Below are 19738 nucleotides of genomic sequence, written 5' to 3'. Positions count from 1 at the left end.
CTACATCCTACTGGGAGAAGAAGAGGCCACTGTGGAGATCGCTGCCCAATACGTGTCCAGCTGTCCCCAAACCAGAGGAAGATGAGACTCCATGGACTGTTATATTTATCCCAATACACCCGCCCCACCCACCCCCACCTCCCCATATAGCAGTCACCAACGAAGAGGAAGATGAGACTCCACGGACTGTTATATTTATCCCAATACATCCGCCCCACCCCCACCTCCCCATATAGCAGTCACCAACGAAGAGGAAGATGAGACTCCACGGACTGTTATATTTATCCCAATACACCCGCCCCCACCTCCCCATATAGCGGTCACCAACTAAGAGGAAGACGAGACTCCACGGACTGTTATACTCCCTCTGCTCCGGAGGGGTGGGGTATGGCCCTCTGAGCTGGAGAGGTCGGAGTAGACGGAGAATGGTGCAATGGAGGGAAGACGTCCAGCAAGAGGTGAACTGTGGACGGAGACATGGAGCGGTACTCAGGAACAGGCAGGATAGTAAAGAACCTCCGGCCACACGAGGCTCACGTCTGACCACACAATTTATTGACCCTAAGGATAGACGGACTATAACAGCAGACGACGCGTACAAGCCCCATTAACTGAGGGGAAACCGAGGACAAGACACTAAGGGGCCAATAAGTCATCTGTGAGTAGTGGGGCCACACGGAGGATCTCCATCACAGCTGCACCAGATAGACGTTTCATGGCGCTCCCTGGCACGGTGATACCTGTCAGTGGACATCTGAACAGTAGGTGTTACCTGAGTATTGTGGACAACGCGTTCTTCTCTACACGGCAGTTGTTACTCTATGGCAGGAGGACGTTGTCGGCAGGACCTCGCACCAGGACACAAGGGTTGGTCTGTCGTGGATCAACTCCAGGAACACAAGAGAATTCTCCTAGTTTCCCGGCCTGTTAATCCTGTAGAGCGCCCCCCCGGAGGAGGCCAAACAGCTGTATAGCCAGATAGGGTCTACAACTAGTGTATGGGAAGCCATCGTGTTCATACCGGCCAACCAACTGTACGCCGAGATAAATTACTGCCAAAGAAGGAGCAACGCGCTATATTGTATATATGTATTGCATATTATATATACACACCCACCATATACAATATATAGATCTGCCACAGTACACATCATATATATCCACCCCACCATACAGGATATACATTATACACACCCACTATATACAATATATACATCTGCCACAGTACACCATGTACACATCATATATATCCACCCTACCATACAGGATATACATTATACACACCCACTATATACAATATATACATCTGCCACAGTACACCATGTACACATCATATATATCCACCCTACCATACAGGATATACATTATATACACCCACCATAGCACAAAGGATGATATACACACTCCTATACTGTAATCAGGGGCAGTACAGAAGATTTGGGGGCTTTTGGTACACACATCTTATAGAGGACCTTTCATGGTCCCATGTTATACACCGCTGCATCGCTGACCGTGAACTGAGGTCAGGTATGTGTCCTGGTGCAGAGGGGCCCAATGCCGGCCCTCTTATTGTAAAGGGGTGTGGGGACTTCAGTGATATGTGGCCGCGTCCACCAATACCTCTAGCATCGGGCACATAACCGAGTACAGCAGCGTATTATATGAGAGGTCCTCAGCAAGGTCACCTCTTGGAATAGCCCAGTATGGAACAAGTGTGATCTCCGCCGTGATATAAGCCCCCACATGTATTATATCATATAGATGGACCATCACCAGGGTGAAGCCCCCCATAGTCCTCATACTGTGCCCCTCCTGCCAGTGTAAATAACCCTGCACCATTCTGATTCACATGAATTCCTCTCTCTCTTCACGTAGGCGACACTGTGTCGGTCCCGCTCTCTCTCTTCACGTAGGCGACACTGTGTCGGTCCCGCTCTCTCTCTTCACGTAGGCGACACTCGGCGCCGGTCCCGCTCTCTCTCTTCACGTAGGCGACACTCGGCGCCGGTCCCGCTCTCTCTCTTCACGTAGGCGACACTCGGCGCCGGTCCCGCTCTCTCTCTTCACGTAGGCGACACTCGGCGCCGGTCCCGCTCTCTCTCTTCACGTAGGCGACACTCGGCGCCGGTCCCGCTCTCTCTCTTCACGTAGGCGACACTCGGCGCCGGTCCCGCTCTCTCTCTTCACGTAGGCGACACTCGGCGCCGGTCCCGCTCTCTCTCTTCACGTAGGCGACACTCGGCGCCGGTCCCGCTCTCTCTCTCCACGTAGGCGACACTCGGCGCCGGTCCCGCTCTCTCTCTCCACGTAGGCGACACTCGGCGCCGGTCCCGCTCTCTCTCTTCAGGTAGGCGACACTCGGCGTCGGTCCCGCTCTCTCTCTTCACGTAGGCGACACTCGGCGTCGGTCCCGCTCTCTCTCTTCACGTAGGCGACACTCGGCGTCGGTCCCGCTCTCTCTCTTCACGTAGGTGACACTCGGCGCCGGTCTCGCTCTCTCTTCATGTAGGTGACACCCAATACTTGTTCCTCTCTCTTCTCACGAAGATCACACTTGGTGCTAGCCCGTCTAGGTTGTCCCCCAGTGTTCCATATCCCAGCACAAAGAAGGTCACACCGTATCAGCTTACATCTCGCTCTGTGCAGGTCAACCCATGCCAGTCCGTACATCACAAAGACCAGTTCATAGCTCACACTAGTTAGGTCACTCTGCACCAGTCCATATCCAACCCTGTATAGGTCTCCCAGTCCGTATCTCACCCTGTGTAGTTCACCCAGTGCTAGCCCATATCTCAACCTGTATAGGCCACAACATGCCAATCAGTGTCACATTGTGTAGGTCACACCACGTCAGTCTGTAACTCTCCGAGTGTAGGATCACAGCATGCTAGTGTCTCTCCCTGTGTAGGTCACTCTGCATCTTTCCATATCGCAGCCTGTGCCCTATCTCCCCACGCCCTCCCATCTCTCACCAAGTCTAGGTCACACCACACTGACCTCTCTGTTCCAGGCACTAGTGGTTCTTTTTATTTTACCACCCGGCTCTGCCTCCTGGCACTCGGTCACCCCTCGTTGCTACCCTTCACCGACTATGTGTGTATAGAGTTCAATGCTCTGAACAAGCACGGTTACAGATATTGATGGAGTTGTCATCTGCCATGGTCCCAGAGTGCAGGCAGCTGCCCCCCAATATGGCCGACGAGGGGGTGATGGGCTGGGAAACTTTACAGCTGGAGTGCAGCCTCTCCCCTGTGTGTATTCTCTGGTGACGTACAAGGTTGTGCTTTTTGTAAAAACTTCCACCACACACTAGGCAGGAGAAAGGTCGCTGCCCACTGTGGATGTTCTTGTGACGCTCCAGGTTTGGCTTCTGACTAAAACTGTCTCCGCACACATTGCAGCGGAAGGGGCGCTCACCCGTGTGAATCTTCTGGTGCCGGCTCAGGTACTTTCTGCTATTGAATCCTTTCCCACAATCTGCACAGGTGAAGGGCCGATCCCCAGGCACGCCACGGCGAGTTTTTCTAGGTGCCTGTAGGCGAGGCTGAGCTGCAAAGGTGTCACGGCACTGCACACAAGAGAATGGCTTCTCCCCACCACTACAGCCGCCATTCTGATGGGTGCGCTGGTGGGTGAGCAGAAGCGAGCGGCAGGCAAAGCCTTTCCCACAGTCTGCGCAGCTGTGCGGTCGCTCCGCTGAGTGCATCAGTTCCTGGTGTCGTAGCAGGGCCTTCCGATGGGCAAACCTTTGCTGGCACTGGTCACAAGAGAATGGGGTCTCACCCGTGTGTCTACGCCTGTGGGTAACCAAGTGCTGTTTTCGGCTGAAGCTCTTTCCACAATCAGAACATGTGAAGGGTCTTTCCCCGGTGTGGATGCGGCAGTGCGTGATCAGGTCAGCCTTGCGGTTAAAGTTTTTTCCGCACAGGTCGCAGGAGAAGGGCCTCTCCCCCGTGTGCAGCCGCTGGTGGGTCTGGTAGTTCCCTTTATGGTTGAACCCAATTCCACAGTATTCACAGGAGAACAGCTTCTCCCCCGTGTGGATGCGTTTGTGGCCTACGAGGTGGTGGCGGTAATGGAATCTCTTGCCACAGGTCTCACAAGGGTATGGGCGTTCTCCTCGGTGAGTGCGCTGGTGGCTGGTTAAGTGAGACTTCCGAATGAAGCTGCGGTGACAATCAGAACAGGAATAGGGTCTGTCCACAGACAAGCGAGAGCACTGCTTAAGTAACAAGTGATTGCCATTCAGGTCGGACCCCTGGAGACGGGACGGATCAAACAAGAGGCCAGGAGACGACCGAAAATCATGACCTGCCAGAGAGAAAATGGAGACAGGTTACTAACATCCCATCAGAGCGACAGCAACGAGGTGAGAAATAGGGAGGCTACAACCTCAAGACATGGCTAATCCGGTCTACAGCAATCAAGGACAGATGTGACCTCTCCGAGAATGAGGCCCGACTCCCAGGAGATAAGGAGTAACCAGAACACAATCCAGAGGTCACAAATGGCCGGGGGAATATAGCTGGTGGCTGTGGGAGGAGCTTACATGTGCTTGGAGGCAGGAAGAAGTGGGCGCCCGTTACTACGGGGCCAGGAGATTGGGCGCCTTTTACTGCGGGGTGGGGGATTGGGTGCCCGTTACTGCGGGGTCAGGAGACTGGGCGCCCGTTACTGCGGGGTCAGGAGACTGGGCGCCCGTTACTGCGGGGTCAGGAGACTGGGCGCCCGTTACTGCGGGGTCAGGAGACTGGGCGCCCGTTACTGCGGGGTCAGGAGACTGGGCGCCCGTTACTGCGGGGTCAGGAGACTGGGCGCCCGTTACTGCGGGGTCAGGAGACTGGGCGCCCGTTACTGCGGGGTCAGGAGACTGGGCGCCCGTTACTGCGGGGTCAGGAGACTGGGCGCCCGTTACTGCGGGGTCAGGAGACTGGGCGCCCGTTACTGCGGGGTCAGGAGACTGGGCGCCCGTTACTGCGGGGTCAGGAGACTGGGCGCCCGTTACTGCGGGGTCAGGAGACTGGGCGCCCGTTACTGCGGGGTCAGGAGACTGGGCGCCCGTTACTGCGGGGTCAGGAGACTGGGCGCCCGTTACTGCGGGGTCAGGAGACTGGGCGCCCGTTACTGCGGGGTCAGGAGACTGGGCGCCCGTTACTGCGGGGTCAGGAGACTGGGCGCCCGTTACTGCGGGGTCAGGAGACTGGGCGCCCGTTACTGCGGGGTCAGGAGACTGGGCGCCCGTTACTGCGGGGTCAAGAGACTGGGCGCCCGTTACTGCGGGGTCAAGAGACTGGGCGCCCGTTACTGCGGGGTCAAGAGATTGGGCGCCCGTTACTGCGGGGTCAGGAGATTGGGCGCCCGTTACTGCGGGGTCAGGAGATTGGGCGCCCGTTACTGCGGGGTCAGGAGATTGGGCGCCCGTTACTGCGGGGTCAGGAGATTGGGCGCCCGTTACTGCGGGGTGGAGGACTGGGCGCCCGTTACTGCGGGGTCAGGAGATTGGGCGCCCGTTACTGCGGGGTCAGGAGACTGGGCGCCCGTTACTGCGGGGTCAGGAGATTGGGCGCCCGTTACTGCGGGGTCAAGAGATTGGGCGCCCGTTACTGCGGGGTCAGGAGATTGGGCGCCCGTTACTGCGGGGTCAGGAGATTGGGCGCCCGTTACTGCGGGGTCAGGAGATTGGGCGCCCGTTACTGCGGGGTCAGGAGACTGGGCGCCCGTTACTGCGGGGTCAGGAGACTGGGCGCCCGTTACTGCGGGGTCAGGAGACTGGGCGCCCGTTACTGCGGGGTCAGGAGACTGGGCGCCCGTTACTGCGGGGTCAGGAGACTGGGCGCCCGTTACTGCGGGGTCAGGAGACTGGGCGCCCGTTACTGCGGGGTCAGGAGACTGGGCGCCCGTTACTGCGGGGTCAGGAGACTGGGCGCCCGTTACTGCGGGGTCAGGAGACTGGGCGCCCGTTACTGCGGGGTCAGGAGACTGGGCGCCCGTTACTGCGGGGTCAGGAGACTGGGCGCCCGTTACTGCGGGGTCAGGAGACTGGGCGCCCGTTACTGCGGGGTCAGGAGACTGGGCGCCCGTTACTGCGGGGTCAGGAGACTGGGCGCCCGTTACTGCGGGGTCAGGAGACTGGGCGCCCGTTACTGCGGGGTCAGGAGACTGGGCGCCCGTTACTGCGGGGTCAGGAGACTGGGCGCCCGTTACTGCGGGGTCAGGAGACTGGGCGCCCGTTACTGCGGGGTCAGGAGACTGGGCGCCCGTTACTGCGGGGTCAGGAGACTGGGCGCCCGTTACTGCGGGGTCAGGAGACTGGGCGCCCGTTACTGCGGGGTCAGGAGACTGGGCGCCCGTTACTGCGGGGTCAGGAGACTGGGCGCCCGTTACTGCGGGGTCAGGAGACTGGGCGCCCGTTACTGCGGGGTCAGGAGACTGGGCGCCCGTTACTGCGGGGTCAGGAGACTGGGCGCCCGTTACTGCGGGGTCAGGAGACTGGGCGCCCGTTACTGCGGGGTCAGGAGACTGGGCGCCCGTTACTGCGGGGTCAGGAGACTGGGCGCCCGTTACTGCGGGGTCAGGAGACTGGGCGCCCGTTACTGCGGGGTCAGGAGACTGGGCGCCCGTTACTGCGGGGTCAGGAGACTGGGCGCCCGTTACTGCGGGGTCAGGAGACTGGGCGCCCGTTACTGCGGGGTCAGGAGACTGGGCGCCCGTTACTGCGGGGTCAGGAGACTGGGCGCCCGTTACTGCGGGGTCAGGAGACTGGGCGCCCGTTACTGCGGGGTCAGGAGACTGGGCGCCCGTTACTGCGGGGTCAGGAGACTGGGCGCCCGTTACTGCGGGGTCAGGAGACTGGGCGCCCGTTACTGCGGGGTCAGGAGACTGGGCGCCCGTTACTGCGGGGTCAGGAGACTGGGCGCCCGTTACTGCGGGGTCAGGAGACTGGGCGCCCGTTACTGCGGGGTCAGGAGACTGGGCGCCCGTTACTGCGGGGTCAGGAGACTGGGCGCCCGTTACTGCGGGGTCAGGAGACTGGGCGCCCGTTACTGCGGGGTCAGGAGACTGGGCGCCCGTTACTGCGGGGTCAGGAGACTGGGCGCCCGTTACTGCGGGGTCAGGAGACTGGGCGCCCGTTACTGCGGGGTCAGGAGATTGGGCGCCCGTTACTGCGGGGTCAAGAGATTGGGCGCCCGTTACTGCGGGGTCAAGAGATTGGGCGCCCGTTACTGCGGGGTCAGGAGATTGGGCGCCCGTTACTGCGGGGTCAGGAGATTGGGCGCCCGTTACTGCGGGGTCAGGAGATTGGGCACCCGTTACTGCGGGGTCAGGAGATTGGGCACCCGTTACTGCGGGGTGGAGGACTGGGCGCCCATTACTGCGGGGTCAGGAGATTGGGCGCCTGTTACTGCGGCGTCAGGAGATTGGGCGCCCGTTACTGAGGGGCGGGGGATTGGGCACCTGTTACTAAGGGACGGGGTTAGACCTATTTCACAGGCCTCTTTTGGTACCAGAGCAGACAAGCCACCAGCTCTTCATATGTTCTGCGGCAGTAACTCACCAGCGTAGCGGCGGACCTTCACATCAGACTGCAGGGGGCGCTCCACTTCCTGGACTTCATGTTTTATGACAAGGTTTAGCCCCGACCTTCCTGAAAGAGAGAAACAGATGTAACTCCTAATCCAGCTGCCCCCATTATCCCAACGGCCAGGGCACTGGATACTCTGCTCACGACACGTCTCCGTCACCCAACCACTTACAGCCTCTCCTCACCTCACCTGTCCGTTATATCACGCACCCTCGTCCTTCCCGGCAACCAATCTCACCCGCCAATCAGTCACCGTCACTTACCTATCTGTCACCCCTATATACCCCCTCTTCCAGGTATTTGTTCATCCATAACGCTCATGTAGAAGAAAAAAAATATAGCTTTGTACCGTGTTAGCCAGTGGATATGAAATGAAAAAATGTTTGGAGAGTCCTCAGTAGTTGACACCTTTTCTAATGGCTAACTTAAAAAAATATTGATGACATATTTCGAGCTTTCGGGTCCCTTCATCAGGCGGTATAACACAATGTCTGAAGGCTGCATATTTATACAGGAATGGAGTGTTAGATGCAAAATAGATGGAAAGCAGAATATGCAAATACACAGTTTAAAGAAACATATACACACCAAGATCGGATTTATTAAAATACAATATCAAACAGGAAAACAATCGGGTGCCCCTGGTGTCACATATAACCCCCACCTGGAGACGCTGAGAGGAATCACACGCAAATTACATCCACTACTGCAAAAAGACCACCGTCTAATATCCATATTTCCAGACCCCCCTCTCCTGTGCTACAGACACCAAACCTCAGGAATATGGTGATTAGCAGCTCACTGTCACCTCCAACTAACACAGGAACATTCCCATGTGGACAGAAAAGGTGCAAGACCTGCCCCCACATACTGACCACTGACAAGATAAAGATCCCGAACTCTGATGGACACTACAAGATCCCGGGTAACTTCACCTGCAGCCACCTAATGTAGTGTATGTGATATTGTGTACTAAGTGTCCTGAGGGCGGTATGTAGGTGAGACAGGACAGTCACTGAGGATGAGGAGGAACTCACACAGACATACGATTAGAGAACAGAGACTGGACCTCCCGGGGTCAAAACACTTCTGCAATGAAAATCATATTATGGCCCAGGATATGAAGATCCTGGTACTGAGGGGGAATTTCAGAAACAGAAAAGATCGCCTCATATGGGAGATTAAACTCATGACGACCTTCAACACTCTCCAGAGGGGTTAAACCAGTCACAAGGCTTTATGACGTTTTACAACAACTAGACACCAGGTCACTGATCAAGAGAGCCACAAACCCAGAGAACCTTCCTGTGACTGATATACTGTATATGTTTCTTTAAACTGTGTATTTACATCTTCTGTTTTCCATCTATTTTGCATCTAACACTCCATTCCTGTATATATACCTGCCATCAGATATTGTGTTATACTGCCTGATGAAGGGACCTAGTAGTCCCGAAAGCTCGATATATGCCATCAATATTTTTTTAAGTTAGCCATTAAAAAAAGGTATCAACTACTGAGGACTTCTCTCAAAAAAAATTTTCAGCTCACCATCATGTAACTCTGGGGGTCGGTCTCTTCTGTTCCACACTTGGGATTTCTCATCAGATTCCAGATTTGGCTTCTTACCCCGACCAATCAGGAGACCTGAAGGAAATGAGCAGAAGTCCAATTAGTGACCGCACCGACACTGCACGCTCTAACCCCAGAGAGGCGATCCTTAGTATGTGGGTGGGGAACGAACCTCAACCCAAAACCTACAAAAACAACACAACACACGAGGTCTCACCCACAGAGGTCACCAGCTCAAAGTTCTCCATCATCACCTCCTGATACAACCGCCGCTGCCGAGCGTCCAACCAATCCCACTCATCTTCTGTGAAATACACCGCAACCTCCTCAAACGTTACGGACATAAGGACCTAAACAATGACAAAAAAGACATATGAAATAATACAGACACTCTCCCCCCCACCCCCGTGTATATATAATACAAAAATATATCACAGATCTAATACAGAACCCCCCCTGTGTATATAATATACACTCCATCCAATGTAACATCACACATCCAATGTAAAATCTCACATATAATACAGACACTCCTCTTCATGTAATATCACATACAGTCCTATGAAAAAGTTAGTGCCCCCCTATTAATCTTAATCATTGTTAGTTGTAAATATTCTGGTGTTTGCCATGTCAGTCTGATCTATCTAATAACTGATGGACACAGTAATATTTCAGGATTGAAATGAGGTTTATTGTACTAACAGAGAATGTGCAATTTGCATTACACCAAAATGTGACCGGTGCAGAAGTCTGGGCGCCCCAACAGAAAAGTGCCAGTAATATTTAGTAGCTCCTCCTCCTTTTGCCTCTAGTCGCTTCCTGTAGCTGTTAATCAGTTCCTGGATCCTGGATGAAGGGATTTTGGACCGTTCCTCTTTACAATTCGCGTTCAGTTAAGTTTGATGGTCGCCGAGCATGGACAGCCCGCTCTCAAATGATCTGAAAACAAAGATTGTTCCACATAGTTGTTCAGGGGAAGGAGACAAAAAGTTGTCTCAGAGATGTACCGTATTTTTCGGACTATAAGACGCACCTAGGTTTTAGAGGAGGAAAATAGGGAAAAAAAATTTTGAAGCAAAAACTGGTAAAATATTTAATATATGGGAGTTGTAGTTTTGCAACAGCTGCAAGGCCACATTGACAGGTGACCCTGCAGCTGTACGGGGACGCATAGAGCGTTTTTTTGCGGGGCCAGCTGTAATTTTTAGTTATACCATTTTGGGGGATATCTATTGCTTAGATCACCTTGTATTGAAAAAAAACAGGAGGCGATTTAGAACTTTTATTTCATATTTTTAAAGCTTTTTTTTTTTTTTTTTTTTACTATTTTATTCCCCCCCGGGAGCTTGAACCTGCGGTCACTTGATCGCAAGTCCCATAGACGGCAATACAACTGTATTGCCGTCTATGGGACATTCTGTCTATTAGTATTACGGCTGGTCATAGAGACCAGCCGCAATACTAATATAGCCGTGACAGGCCTGGGGGCCTCATTAGGCTCCCGGCTGTCACCCGAACAGGTCGGCTCCTGCGATATCGCCGCGCAGGAGCCGGCCTGCAACTTTACAGGTACGGGGCCGGTGGGGACCGGCCCCGGGGGAGAAGGGGCCACGGATACTGACCCGGTATGCGCTGTACTAGAGAGGCGGATGCCGGGGAGGGATAGACGCCGGGGCCTGAGACATCGCTGCGCTCCTCTGCCCTGCATGAAGCCAGCGGCGGGGGGGACGGAGGAGCTGCTGCTGCTGCATGAAGGGCAGAGGAGCGCAGCGATGTCTCAGGCCCCGGCACCTGTAATGGCGTCTATCCCTTGCCGGCTTCCGCCTCTCTATTACAGCGGATGCCAGGCGCCACCTTCAGACTATAAGACGCACCCTTCTTTTCCCCCAAAATTTTGGGGAAAAAAAGTGCGTCTTATAGTCCGAAAAATACGGTAACCTGTCAGTTTCCACTGTGAGGAACATAGTAAGGAAATGGAAGACCACAGGGACAGTTCTTGTTAAGCCCAGAAGTGGCAGGCCAAGAAAAATATCAGAAAGGCAGAGAAGAAGAATGGTGAGAAGAGTCAAGGACAATCCACAGACACCTCCAAAGAGCTGCAGCATCATCTTGCTGCAGATGGTGTCACTGTGCATCGGTCAGCAATACAGCGCACTTTGCACAAATAGAAGCTGTATGGGAGAGTGATGAGAAAGAAGCCGTTTCTGCACGTACGCCACAAATAGAGTTGCCTGAGGTATGAAAAAGCACATTTTGACAAGCCAGCTTCATTCTGGAAGAAGTTCCTGTGGACTGATGAAACAAAGATTGAGTTGTTTGGTCATACAAAAAGGCGTTATGCATGGCGTCCAAAAAAACAGCATTCCAAGAAAAACACTTGCTACCCACTGTAAAATTTGGTGGAGGTTCCATCATGCTTTGGGGCTGTGTGGCCAATGCCGGCACCGGGAATCTTGTTAAAGTTGAGAGTCGCATGGATTCCACTCAGTATCAGCAGATTCTTGAGAATAATGTTCAAGAATCAGTGACGAAGTTGAAGTTACGCCGGGGATGGATATTTCAGCAAGACAATGATCCAAAACACCGCTCCAAATCCTCAGGCATTCATGTAGAGGAACAATTACAATGTTCTGGAATGGCCATCCCAGTCCCCAGACCTGAATATGATTGAACATCTGTGGGATGATTGGAAGCGGGCTGTCCATGCTCGGCCACCATCAAACTGAACTGAACGCGAATTGTAAAGAGGAATGGTCCAAAATCCCTTCATCCAGGATCCAGGAACTGATTAACAGCTCCAGGAAGCGACTAGAGGCAAAAGGAGGAGGAGCTACTAAATATTACTGGCACTTTTCTGTTGGGGCGCCCAGACTTCTGCACCGGTCACATTTTGGTGTAATGCATATTGTACATTCTCTGTTAGTACAATAAACCTCATTCCAATCCTGAAATATTACTGTGTCCATCAGTTATTAGAGAGATCAGACTGACATGGCAAACACCAGAATATTTACAGCTATTAATAGGGGGGCACAAACTTTTTCATAGGACTGTATAATACAGACATTCCTCCCCATGTAATATCACATATACACTCACCGGCCACTTTATTAGGTACACCTGTCCAACTGCTCGTTAACACTTAATTTCTAATCAGCCAATCACATGGCGGCAACTCAGTGCATTTCGCCATGTAGACATGGTCAAGACAATCTCCTGCAGTTCAGACCGAGCATCAGTATGGGGAAGAAAGGTGATTTGAGTGCCTTTGAACGTGGCATGGTTGTTGGTGCCAGAAGGGCTGGTCTGAGGATTTCAGAAACTGCTGATCTACTGGGATTTTCACGCACAACCATCTCTAGGGTTTACAGAGAATGGTCCGAAAAAGAAAAAACATCCAGTGAGCGGCAGTTCTGTGGGGGGCGGAAATGCGTTGTTGATGCCAGAGGTCAGAGGAGAATGGCCAGACTGGTTCGAGCTGATAGAAAGGCAACAGAGACTCAAATAGCCACCCGTTACACCCAAGGTAGCCAGAAGAGCATCTCTGAACGCCGCACAGTACGTCCAACTTTGAGGCTACAGATGGGCTACAGCAGCAGAAGACCACACCGGGGGCCACTCCTTTCAGCTAAGAACAGGAAACTGAGGCTACAATTTGCACAAGCTCATCGAAATTGGACAATTGAAGATTGGAAAAACGTTGCCTGGTCTGATGAGTCTCGATTTCTGCTGCGACATTCGGATGGTAGGGTCAGAATTTGGCGTCAACAACATGAAAGCATGGATCCATCCTGCCTTGTATCGGTAACGGTTCAGGCTGGTGGTGGTGGTGTCATGGTGTGGGGAATATTTTCTTGGCACTCTTTGGGCCCCTTGGTACCAATTGAGCATCGTTGCAACGCCAAAGCCTACCTGAGTATTGTTGCTGACCATGTCCATCCCTTTATGACCACAATGTCCCCAACATCTGATGGCTACTTTCAGCAGGATAATGCAATGCCATGTCATAAAGCTGGAATCATCTCAGACTGGTTTCTTGAACATGACAATGAGTTCACTGTACTCCAATGGCCTCCACAGTCACCAGATCTCAATCCAATAGAGGAGCATCTTTGGGATGTGGTGGAACGGGAGATTCGCATCATGGATGTGCAGCCGACAAATCTGCGACTGCAACTGTGTGATGCCATCATGTCAATATGGAGCAAAATCTCTGAGGAATGCTTCCAGCACCTTGTTGTATCTATGCCACGAAGAATTGAGGCAGTTCTGAAGGCAAAAGGGGGTCCAACCCGTTACTAGCATGGTGGACCTAATAAAGTGGCCGGTGAGTGTATATTACACACACTCCTCTCTCCCATGTAATATCACATATATAATACAGACACTCCTCTCCCCCATGTAATATCACATATATAATACAGACACTCCTCCCCCATGTAATATCACATATATAATACAGACACTCCTCCCCCATGTAATATCACATATATAATACAGACACTCCTCTCCCCCATGTAATATCACATATATAATACAGACACTCCTCTCCCCATGTAATATCACATATATAATACAGACACTCCTCTCCCCATGTAATATCACATATATAATACACACACTCCTCCCCATGTAATATCACATATATAATACAGACACTCCTCCCCATGTAATATCACATATTTAATACAGACACTCCTCCCCCATGTAATATCACACATATAATACAGACACTCCTCCCCATGTAATATCACATATATAATACACACACTCCTCCCCATGTAATATCACATATTTAATACAGACACTCCTCTCCCCCATGTAATATCACACATATAAAACAGACACTCCTCCCCATGTAATATCACATATATAATACAGACACTCCTCCCCATGTAATATCACATATTTAATACAGACACTCCTCCCCCATGTAATATCACACATATAATACAGACACTCCTCCCCATGTAATATCACATATATAATGCAGACACTCCTCTCCATGTAATATCACATATATAATACACACACTCCTCTACCCCATGTAATATCACACATATAATACAGACACTCCTCTACCCCATGTAATATCACACATATAATACAGACACTCCTCTCCCCATGTAATATCACATATATAATACACACACTCCTCTACCCCATGTAATATCACACATATAATACACACACTCCTCTACCCCATGTAATATCACATATATAATACAGACACTCCTCCCCATGTAATATCACATATATAATACAGACACTCCTCCCCATGTAATATCACATATATAATACAGACACTCCTCTCCCCCATGTAATATCACATATATAATACAGACACTCCTCTCCCCCATGTAATATCACATATATAATACAGACACACCTCTCCCCATGTAATATCACACATATAATACAGACACTCCTCCCCATGTAATATCACATATATAATGCAGACACTCCTCTCCATGTAATATCACATATATAATACAGACACTCCTCTACCCCATGTAATATCACATATATAATACAGACACTCCTCCCCATGTAATATCACATATATAATACACACACTCCTCTACCCCATGTAATATCACACATATAATACACACACTCCTCTCCCCCATGTAATATCAGATATATAATACACACACTCCTCTACCCCATGTAATATCACACATATAATACAGACACACCTCTCCCCATGTAATATCACACATATAATACAGACACTCCTCTCCCCCATGTAATATCACACATATAATACACACACTCCTCTACCCCATGTAATATCACACATATAATACAGACACACCTCTCCCCCATGTAATATCACACATATAATACAGACACTCCTCTCCCCCATGTAATATCACATATATAATACACACACTCCTCTCCCCCATGTAATATCACATATATAATACACACACTCCTCTCCCCCATGTAATATCACACATATAATACAGACACTCCTCTACCCCATGTAATATCACACATATAATACAGACACTCCTCTACCCCATGTAATATCACATATATAATACAGACACTCCTCCCCCATGTAATATCACACATATAATACAGACACTCCTCCCCCATGTAATATCACATATATAATACAGACACTCCTCCCCCATGTAATATCACATATATAATACAGACACTCCTCCCCCATGTAATATCACATATATAATACAGACACACCTCTCCCCATGTAATATCACATATTTAATACAGACACTCCTCCCCCATGTAATATCACACATATAATACAGACACACCTCTCCCCATGTAATATCACATATTTAATACAGACACTCCTCCCCCACGTAATATCACACATATAATACAGACACTCCTCCCCCATGTAATATCACACATATAATACAGACACACCTCTCCATGTAATATCACATATATAATACAGACACTCCTCCCCCATGTAATATCACACATATAATACAGACACTCCTCTACCCCATGTAATATCACACATATAATACAGACACTCCTCTACCCCATGTAATATCACATATATAATACAGACACTCCTCCCCCATGTAATATCACATATATAATACAGACACACCTCTCCCCATGTAATATCACATATTTAATACAGACACTCCTCCCCCATGTAATATCACACATATAATACAGACACACCTCTCCCCATGTAATATCACATATTTAATACAGACACTCCTCCCCCATGTAATATCACACATATAATACAGACACTCCTCCCCCATGTAATATCAAACATATAATACAGACACACCTCTCCATGTAATATCACATATATAATACAGACACTCCTCCCCCATGTAATATCACACATATAATACAGACACTCCTCTACCCCATGTAATATCACATATATAATACACACACTCCTCTACCCCATGTAATATCACACATATAATACAGACACACCTCTCCCCATGTAATATCACACATATAATACAGACACACCTCTCCCCATGTAATATCACACATATAATACAGACACTCCTCCTCTGTGTAATATCACACATATAATACACACACTCCTCTACCCCATGTAATATCACATATATAATACACACACTCCTCTACCCCATGTAATATCACACATATAATACAGACACTCCTCCTCTGTGTAATATCACATATATAATACACACACTCCTCTACCCCATGTAATATCACATATATAATACACACACTCCTCTACCCCATGTAATATCACACATATAATACAGACACTCCTCCCCCATGTAATATCACATATATAATACAGACACTCCTCCCCCATGTAATATCACATATATAATACAGACACTCCTCCCCCATGTAATATCACATATATAATACAGACACACCTCTCCCCATGTAATATCACATATTTAATACAGACACTCCTCCCCCATGTAATATCACACATATAATACAGACACACCTCTCTCCATGTAATATCACATATTTAATACAGACACTCCTCCCCCACGTAATATCACACATATAATACAGACACTCCTCCCCCATGTAATATCACACATATAATACAGACACACCTCTCCATGTAATATCACATATATAATACAGACACTCCTCCCCCATGTAATATCACACATATAATACAGACACTCCTCCCCCATGTAATATCACACATATAATACAGACACTCCTCTACCCCATGTAATATCACACATATAATACAGACACTCCTCTACCCCATGTAATATCACATATATAATACAGACACTCCTCCCCCATGTAATATCACATATATAATACAGACACTCCTCCCCCATGTAATATCACACATATAATACAGACACTCCTCTACCCCATGTAATATCACATATATAATACACACACTCCTCTACCCCATGTAATATCACACATATAATACAGACACACCTCTCCCCATGTAATATCACACATATAATACAGACACACCTCTCCCCATGTAATATCACACATATAATACAGACACTCCTCCCCCATGTAATATCACACATATAATACAGACGCTCCTCCTCTGTGTAATATCACACATATAATACACACACTCCTCTACCCCATGTAATATCACATATATAATACACACACTCCTCTACCCCATGTAATATCACACATATAATACAGACACACCTCTCCCCATGTAATATCACACATATAATACAGACACACCTCTCCCCATGTAATATCACACATATAATACAGACACTCCTCCCCCATGTAATATCACACATATAATACAGACGCTCCTCCTCTGTGTAATATCACATATATAATACACACACTCCTCCCCCATGTAATATCACATATATAATACACACACTCCTCTACCCCATGTAATATCACACATATAATACAGACACTCCTCTCCCATGTAATATCAGATATATAATACACACACTCCTCTACCCCATGTAATATCACACATATAATACAGACACTCCTCCCCCATGTAATATCAGATATATAATACACACACTCCTCTACCCCATGTAATATCACACATATAATACAGACACTCCTCCCCCATGTAATATCACACATATAATACAGACGCTCCTCCTCTGTGTAATATCACATATATAATACACACACTCCTCCCCCATGTAATATCACATATATAATACACACACTCCTCTACCCCATGTAATATCACACATATAATACAGACACTCCTCTCCCCCGTGTAATATCACACATATAATACAGACACTCCTCCCCCATGTAATATCAGATATATAATACACACACTCCTCTACCCCATGTAATATCACACATATAATACAGACACTCCTCTCCATGTAATATCACATATAATACACACACTCCTCTCCCATGTAACATCACACATATAATACACACACTCCTCTACCCCATGTAATATCACACATATAATACAGACACTCCTCTCCATGTAATATCACATATAATACACACACTCCTCTACCCCATGTAATATCACACCTATAATACAGACACTCCTCCCCCATGTAACATCACACACGTACTACAGACAGGACACCTCCCGGTTACAGCCAGGCCTCTGTACAGTCTCCCGTCCTCACCTCAGGACTCCCCCCGGCCGCCATAGTCCTCCCTCAGTCACAGGAGAATCTTCCGCACCTCAGAATGGACCAATAGGCAAAGCATTATGGGTAATGTGGGCGGAGTTACAGGCTGACGGACTTTGTAAATAGACACGCCCACGACACACTTGCCTGGCACGCGCCCCGGTCATTAGCCACTCCCCTCACACTGTAGTATACGTCTGCATGGACACACCCCCGGAATGCGCAACTCGCTTAGACACGCCCTGCAATCCGATTGGTCACGCCCAGATTATACCTTCTGCAACACCTCAGTGCCGGGACCGGGCGTAGAGGGCGGGAAAGCAGGTAGTCAGGGGGTGTATAGAGGGTGTATAGAGGGTGTATAGGGGGTGTATAGAGGGTGTATAGAGGGTGTATAGGGGGTGTATAGGGGGTGTATAGAGGGTGTATATGGGGGTGTATAGAGGGTGTATATGAGGGTGTATAGGGGGTGTATAGAGGGTGTATAGGGGGTGTATAGAGGGTGTATATGGGGGTGTATAGAGGGTGTATAGAGGGTGTATATGAGGGTGTATAGAGGGTGTATAGGGGGTGTATAGAGGGTGTATATGAGGGTGTATAGAGGGTGTATAGAGGGTGTATATGGGGGTGTATAGAGGGTGTATATGAGGGTGTATAGAGGGTGTATAGGGGGTGTATATGAGGGTGTATAGAGGGTGTATAGGGGGTGTATATGAGGGTGTATAGGGGGTGTATATGAGGGTGTATAGAGGGTGTATAGGGGGTGTATAGGGGGTGTATATGAGGGTGTATAGGGGGTGTATAGGGGGTGTATAGAGAGTGTGTGTAGTATATAGAGGTTGTATATGAGGTTTATAGAAGGGGTGTATAGTATATAGTTGTATATGAGGTGTATAGAGGGGGGTGTTGTGTATATATAGGATGTATATGGGATGTATATAGCGTGTATATATGATGTATATGAGGTGTATAGAGGGGGGGTGTAGTATATAGAGGTTGTATATAGGATGTATATAGCGTGTATATAGGATGTATATGAGGTGTATAGAGGGGGGGTGTAGTATATAGAGGTTGTATATGGGGTGTATATAGTGTGTATATAGGATGTATATGAGGTGTATAGAGGGGGGGTGTAGTATATAGAGGTTGTATATAGGATGTATATGGGGTGTATATAGCGTGTATATAGGATGTATATGAGGTGTATAGAGGGGGGTGTAGCATATAGAGGTTGTATATAGGATGTATATGAGGTGTATATAGCGTGTATATAGGATGTATATGAGGTGTATAGAGGGGGGGTGTAGTATATAGAGGTTGTATATAGGATGTATATGAGGTGTATAGAGGGGGGTGTATTAGTACTGTATAATTTCCCTGATAATGAAGGTCAGACTTTGTGTTTCGCTCCTGACACGGCCTGGACAGAGATGTCGGTTCCCGTAATATTTTGTTGCTCCTCCTTTTGGGACAATCGCTGCGATCAGACGATTCCTGTAAC

The 19738-nt window shown here is 49.1% G+C and overlaps 1 protein-coding gene across 1 annotated transcript; it reads right to left on the bottom strand.

The window, feature by feature from the left end:
* Positions 1-1142: 1142 nt before the first annotated feature.
* Positions 1143-18306, bottom strand: LOC142201064 (uncharacterized). The gene is made up of 5 exons (XM_075271893.1): positions 18232-18306; positions 9372-9504; positions 9134-9229; positions 7556-7645; positions 1143-4311 (listed from the first exon to the last, which is right to left on the bottom strand). Exons 1-5 carry the CDS (start codon positions 18253-18255, stop codon positions 3107-3109), a joined length of 1548 nt encoding a protein of 515 aa, XP_075127994.1. The 5' UTR covers positions 18256-18306; the 3' UTR covers positions 1143-3106.
* Positions 18307-19738: the final 1432 nt, after the last annotated feature.

The sequence above is a fragment of the Leptodactylus fuscus genome, chromosome 4 (assembly GCF_031893055.1).
Source record: "Leptodactylus fuscus isolate aLepFus1 chromosome 4, aLepFus1.hap2, whole genome shotgun sequence".
Classification (NCBI taxonomy): Eukaryota; Metazoa; Chordata; class Amphibia; order Anura; family Leptodactylidae; genus Leptodactylus; species Leptodactylus fuscus.
This window is presented reverse-complemented; position numbering and strand designations above follow the sequence as displayed.